This window comes from Palaemon carinicauda, chromosome 12 (assembly GCF_036898095.1).
Source record: "Palaemon carinicauda isolate YSFRI2023 chromosome 12, ASM3689809v2, whole genome shotgun sequence".
NCBI lineage: Eukaryota > Metazoa > Arthropoda > Malacostraca > Decapoda > Palaemonidae > Palaemon > Palaemon carinicauda.
The window spans coordinates 53423119-53429565 of NC_090736.1; the positions used below are offsets into that span (position 1 = coordinate 53423119).

The 6447-nt window shown below is 31.9% G+C and overlaps 1 protein-coding gene across 1 annotated transcript in view; it reads left to right on the forward strand.

The window, feature by feature from the left end:
- The window catches only part of LOC137650816 (uncharacterized), a 24360-nt gene extending 18147 nt beyond the window's left edge, over nt 1-6213 (forward strand). Inside the window, exon 2 of the mRNA XM_068383973.1 lies at nt 6086-6213. Within this exon, the coding sequence (XP_068240074.1) occupies nt 6086-6213 (128 nt within the window). The remainder of the gene's footprint in view (nt 1-6085) is intronic.
- The last annotated feature ends 234 nt before the right edge of the window (nt 6214-6447 follow it).

Consider the following 6447-nt stretch of genomic DNA (forward strand, 5'->3'; position numbering starts at 1 on the left):
CTCTGAACTCAGATATCTGGATTTCTGTTCCCAGAAACGAACGAAAACATACGAGGAAAACTTTTCCTTTGTTCCCTCGAAGGCTGCTGCTTCTCCTCCAAGTTTTAATCTCTTCCGCAGAAAGATTCTACCGGAGCCACACCGCTGTCTTTTGTCAATGGCCAACACCAAAATAACAAAAACACAATCTTTTCGAAGCCAATATCGGAATTTTTCTAAAAATATTCAGTTCCAGAAATCTTCAACACATGATTTTTCACCTATCATCGGATTTACTTAAATTACAAAAAAAAAAAAAAAAAAAAAAAAAAAAATACTATGTTGAATGTTTTGAACCATCAACTGTTTACCTAACATCGGAATTTTTAAATCGTTAAATATAGTCATTTTCGCCTGTCGCCGAATTTGAAACAAAAACTTAAAATTCAGAGATTGTTCACATTTAATTTTTCTCCAAATATTAATGAATGTTTGTTACAGGAAATAAGTAGTTGTGTTAACTGTTTTCCAAAGGCTAAGATCTAGTTAAATTAAATTTGTGGATGTGAAAATATTTTTTTTTCATCGGAAGTACATAGTTTAAGCAATCACATAATACCACCTTTTGCGGGCTGTCATAGAGCAAGAGCGGATCTCTTGCTATACGCAAGGCATTCTTAAACGAACGAACGAACAAGCATAATCCACCGGCCGCAATATTGTAACACAATTATTACGGTATAAATGTCCTTTACTCACCCATGGGCCGATTTAGTCGAATACTAAGATGAACGATTTGCACATGCGCATCAGCGTTCAATAAAAAAACATATTCAGAAAATGGGGCAGACTTATGTGGTAACGATAATGTTAAGATTAAAGGCACTTCAGCAAATGACTTCCCTTCCAGGGCTTAAAATGGTCAGATTGGTGGACTCTTTGATGTGTTAAAATTTGTTATGTCCAATGAATCATGAGCATGAGTGCACTGTACTAAAGTTCAAAGTTAAATTATTTTAATATTTTGTACTAATTACTGGAATTCCACTGACAGACATTATTGTTATTGTTATTGTTATTGTTATAAGTATAATTATAATAACTATAGTAATTATATTTACAATCATAATAATCATATTAATCACAATTATTATTATTATTATTATTATTATTATTATTATTATTATTATTATTATTATTATTATTATTATTATGACATGCTAAGCTACAACTCTATTTGGAAAACTAGGATGCTATAAGCCCAAGGACTCCAACAGGAAGAAATGGCCCAAAAAGAAACAAATAAACTACAAGAGAAGTAATGTGAAATTAAAACAAAATATTTTAAGAACAGTAACTGCATTCAATTATATGTTTCATGTACAAACTATAAAGACTAAAAAAAACAAGAGGAATACATGATTAATAATGAAAGGGATTATATCTTTTCTAGTTAAACTCTATTCATTTGGCTCAACTTATGGGAGATTTAGTAATTTTCAGATTTCTGGAAATCATTTAAGCTTTTCTATTACAATGTTCTCGTTTACAACTTGAGAAGGAGATCTAATCTATTTTGACTATGTCGAATCTGTTAAATATTAACTTATCTAACATACCATCTACTTATGAATGCCAGAGGCAAGGGACAGTAACATTGCCTTATCAAGCATGACAATGCCCTAGAGACTGACCATAATACATATGATCAGCGCCTTCACCCAAGCTAGGACCAAGGAGGGACAGGCAATGGCTGCTGATGACTCACAAGATAGACCTATAGGCTGCCCCAAACACAGCATCCTCAGCCCACAAGGATGGTAAGGTTGCAGCGACTAAAGGAACAGACGAGTTTGAGCGGGACTACAACTCCAGTCTGGCAATCACCAGGCAAGGACGCAACCACCAGGACACCACAGTCACTTTTAGGTATCGTCAAGAAAAATAGAACATCTTAAACTTTTAGTTGTCAATTTATGTTTTCCAAAAAGAAAAAATTAATTTTAATAATAATAATAATTTCAATAATTTTAGTGATAAAATATTTATTATTTAAATAATAATAATAATAATAATAATAATAATAATAATAATAATAATAATAATAATAATAATAAAAAGGGTCCCTCCCTCATGCTTCTTTCAAAAGAGCATTGTTCATTTTAAGCTTTTCTCTCGGTAAGAATGATATTTATTATTTGAAGATAGAAAATATTTGTTGTGGTGTGTTTCTGTTCTTAGAATATTTCACTTTTCCTTGTTTCCTTTCCTCTCTGGGCTATTTTCATTGTTGGGGCCACTAGGCTTATGGCATCCTGCTTTTACAACTCGGGTTGTAGCTTAGCAAATAATAATAATAATAATAATAATAATAATAATAATAATAATAATAATAATAATAATAATAATAATAATAATCAGGATTCATTTAAACACAGAGATGTTTATGTACTGGGACTGCCTGGTAATTACATCATCATCACATTACTACTACCATCGTTACAGAATAAAAACTTAAACTTTGATTTATGATAGTTAGTTATTTTTCATAATTATGGGATTAGTACCAGTCTTCATTACAAAGAGCAAAATACAGACGGAAAACAAAGCAGAAATCCCATGATTCGTTTCGTTGATACATCTCTATTAAGACCTTTACTACCTACTAAGACAACCTTCCAATTATAAAAAAAGAAGCAACGAATAATTTTGCAACTTTAAAGAGCCCAGGTCTGTTTTCCGGTAATCCAGTATTATCCTTTTATCTAAAATCTGACTTATCCGGAATTATTAAGAAACTGGCAGCTGTTGGATCCCCTTCTCCAGTATAAATACGATGTCTTTGTATATGTATTCTCATTGCTGAGTTTGATAATGTCCTGAGTGGATGAAAGTACTAACTCCAATCAAGTCTTTTTCATTTTTCCTTTCGTGGCTATAATACATTTTATATTCATCACGTGTCAGCTTTCGTGATTTCTACACATAATGGACGCCACGCGTAACTTTTGCCTCATTTTCCCCTTCCTATCTTATCTCTTGAAGGACTTTCAAAACTCCCTGGTGAACCCATTCTACTAGACTCCGACGAAAATTTCTGCATTGTTGTTTAGAGGAACATGTGATCCCCAAAACGTTACTCCCAGCTCGACTAAGAAAGGATATCGACCACCCATTTAGTGATTTTAGTGTTCTATCCCTGAAGAAACATCTGGAAACTACAAGGTCAGAACAACAATTATTCAAGCAGTTACGCAAGACTAAATTTGATTTTATGCGTGATGTTCCTCTTGACTGGAGATCACCCGTATTGAACGTGATCTACTCCCGACTTAGAGAGAAATTACAAGTTTTAAGTGTTCATTTGGAAAATAAATTGAATAGACTAATAAAGGCTAGTGATTGGAACAAGAATTTTCAAGAAAATTGTGTTATAAATTTGTCTGATAAACCTGTATCAAGTGAAGTAAAAAAGGCCTTGGGGTATGGTTTATCATTCGCAGTAAATAAAAACCTAATAGTGTAGATATTGCCTCTGCCTTCGTAAAATTGGAAAAAAACTAAGAAAATTCCCCAGTGTAACATCGACATTGCTAAAGGGCTTATTTATTCGGTGATGGGATATGCAAACACCTGCAATTTCCCTAAACGGTTTTTAACAGCCTTAAAATCGTTGAAAAATGACTGTGAATTACATATTCCAAAAGCAGGCAAAGCTAATGTATTAGTTATTATGAACAAAACAACTTATTTAGAAAAGATGTATGCACTTTTATCTGATGTTTCCACTTACATAAAATTAAGAGTTAATCCCTTAAGCGATGTCATCAAAGATTTTGATAAAAATTTAAAATCTATCTTAAAACAAGAAAAATCCTTAATTAATGCCTTTATCTCTGCTGGTTCGTCTTTGCCTTATTTATATGGTTTAATTAAAACCCATAAAACAGGATATCCAATCAGACCAATTATCAGTGCTACAGGTTCTATCAACTATAAATTATCCAAATATTTAGTCAAATTACTTTCCCCGATCTTAGGATCTATTTCAACATCTCATATAAAAAATTCTGTTGATCTTTGGGAAAAATTACAAAAAGTTAACATTGCGTCTACACATAGATTAGTAAGTTTTGATGTAACTTCATTGTTTACCAAAGTGCCGGTTGATGACTTAATGGATTTCCTGTCGGGTATTTTAGATGCTTATGATTTACCTTTATCATTCCATACTATTATTAAGCTCATTTGTTTGTGCATTGAAAAGTGTAAATTTAGTTTTAATGGAGATTTCTATGAACAAGTTTTTGGTATGGCTATGGGTAATCCTTTGTCCCCACTTTTATCCAACATATATATGGATTTTTTTTTTAATCTAGATTAATTCCTTTAGTGTGGTCTTCCCAAATTGTGTGGTATCGATATGTTGATGATGTTCTAGGTATTTTAGAAGAAAATTTTAATCTTGATCGCTTTGTTTCAATCATTAATTCATTAGTACCACCAATGAAATTCACAATAGAAAATGAAGAAAATAACCGTATCCCATTTTTAGACGTTTTAATAGTTAGAGAAACAGATAAATTTAAGTTTTCCATATATAGAAAGCCTACAAATAATTTTTCATATGTACATTTTTACTCCGGTCACTCTAGAAATATAAAGCATTCAGTTTTTTCCTCCATGTACCTTAGGTCATTGAGAATTTGTAGCCCAGATTACATTGCGGAGGAGTTCACTAAAATAGAAAAAAAAAATTGCAACAGATCTTTGATATCCCAAATATTTCTCAGAAAAATTTATGAATAAGGCTAAGAAAATATTTTATAGTGTCCAATTAGAGAGAAAGGAAACAATTAATAATATGTTTTGTTTGCCATTTCATGTTTGTTTTTTAGATGTTATACCCCTTTTGAAAAAAACTAGACATTGCTGTAGTGTTTAAACATAATTTTACATTAAAAAATATGTTAATTAAGAATAGTTCTGGAAATGATAATAATGTAATATATAGCATTCCTTGTCCAGAGTGTAACCTATTTTATGTTGTCCAAACATCAAAAAGTATACCAATCAGATTAAAACAGCATCAGGTGGCCGTCTCCTGGGGTTCTCTTAATTATGCCTTGGCCTCCCACTGGTTAGGGTCAAGTCACAGAATTGGTTTGTCAAAGACGGAAAAAGTAATTCATGTAAATGACTATTTCCAAAGGAATATTGTTGAATCATTTTTAATCTCCTGTACTCAAGGTAGAAATTTGAATCCAAGCCCAGGTCTGTTTTCCGTTAATCCAGTATTATCCTTTTATCTAAAATCTGACTTTTTTTAAATTATTAAGAAACTGACAGCTGTTGGATCCCCTTCTCCAGTAAAAATACGATGTCTTTGTATATGTATTCTCATTGCTGAGTTTGATAATATCCTGAGTGAATGAAAGTACTAACTCCAATCAAGTCTTTTTCATTTTTCCTTTTGTGGCTATAATACATTTTATATTCATCACGTGTTAGCTTTCTTGATTTCTACACACATATATGCATATATATACGTATATATACATATATATACAAATATATATATATATATATAGATATATATATATATATATATATATATATATATATATATATATATATATATATATATATATATATATATATATATATATATATATATATATATATACATATTTACATGTATATATATGTCCTTGTTATTGTTTGAAGATATGTGTTGTACGTCAATGTAAATGTTCTCTATAATCATGAGAATTCCATAAAACCTATAAGTCAGCATGTTGTTGTCGCAAGAATGCATTTTGATAGCGAGGGGTAGTTAGTGCCTTCGTTCGCTCGAGTAGACAAAGCGCTCACCTGAGAGTGTTAGCTGTGTACAGTATAGTGTTCTTACGAACCTTTTGTAATAAAGTGAAAAAACCCATGTTCCGATGTCTCATTACTCTTCAACATGGTACATATTGATATCAGGTGTAGAAATACATCTGTTTGTGTATGCTGTGAGTGAAGATGTTCTTTAAGCCAGTAAAATAAAAGTTCAAGATGCATAGATATGCGAGAACTAACATAATAGACACTGCTTCTGCAGGAGAAGAAAATGGAGGAGCAGTGTATAGTGTTGCCGATAAAGAATATAGACAGGAAATTAGAACGCAAGAATTGGATAATAAGTTAGATAACTTAGAACAGTTAATGAAAAAATTCTTCGTGGAATGAGAAGAGGAGCGGCGCACAACCACAGCATATCCGACATAAATGGATGAAGTCCAAATGCACACAAGTGAAAGTACACATGCACAGCCAAGTGAAGATACGCAAATTGTAATTCAAAAGTTTCCAGAACTCCAGGCAAGTGTTACGCCTTTAAATGATCAACAGCCTAACGAAGGGTTTCAACCGATTGAAATGTTTTTGAAACACTTTGAAGTAGCCACATATGGGTGGTCGAAC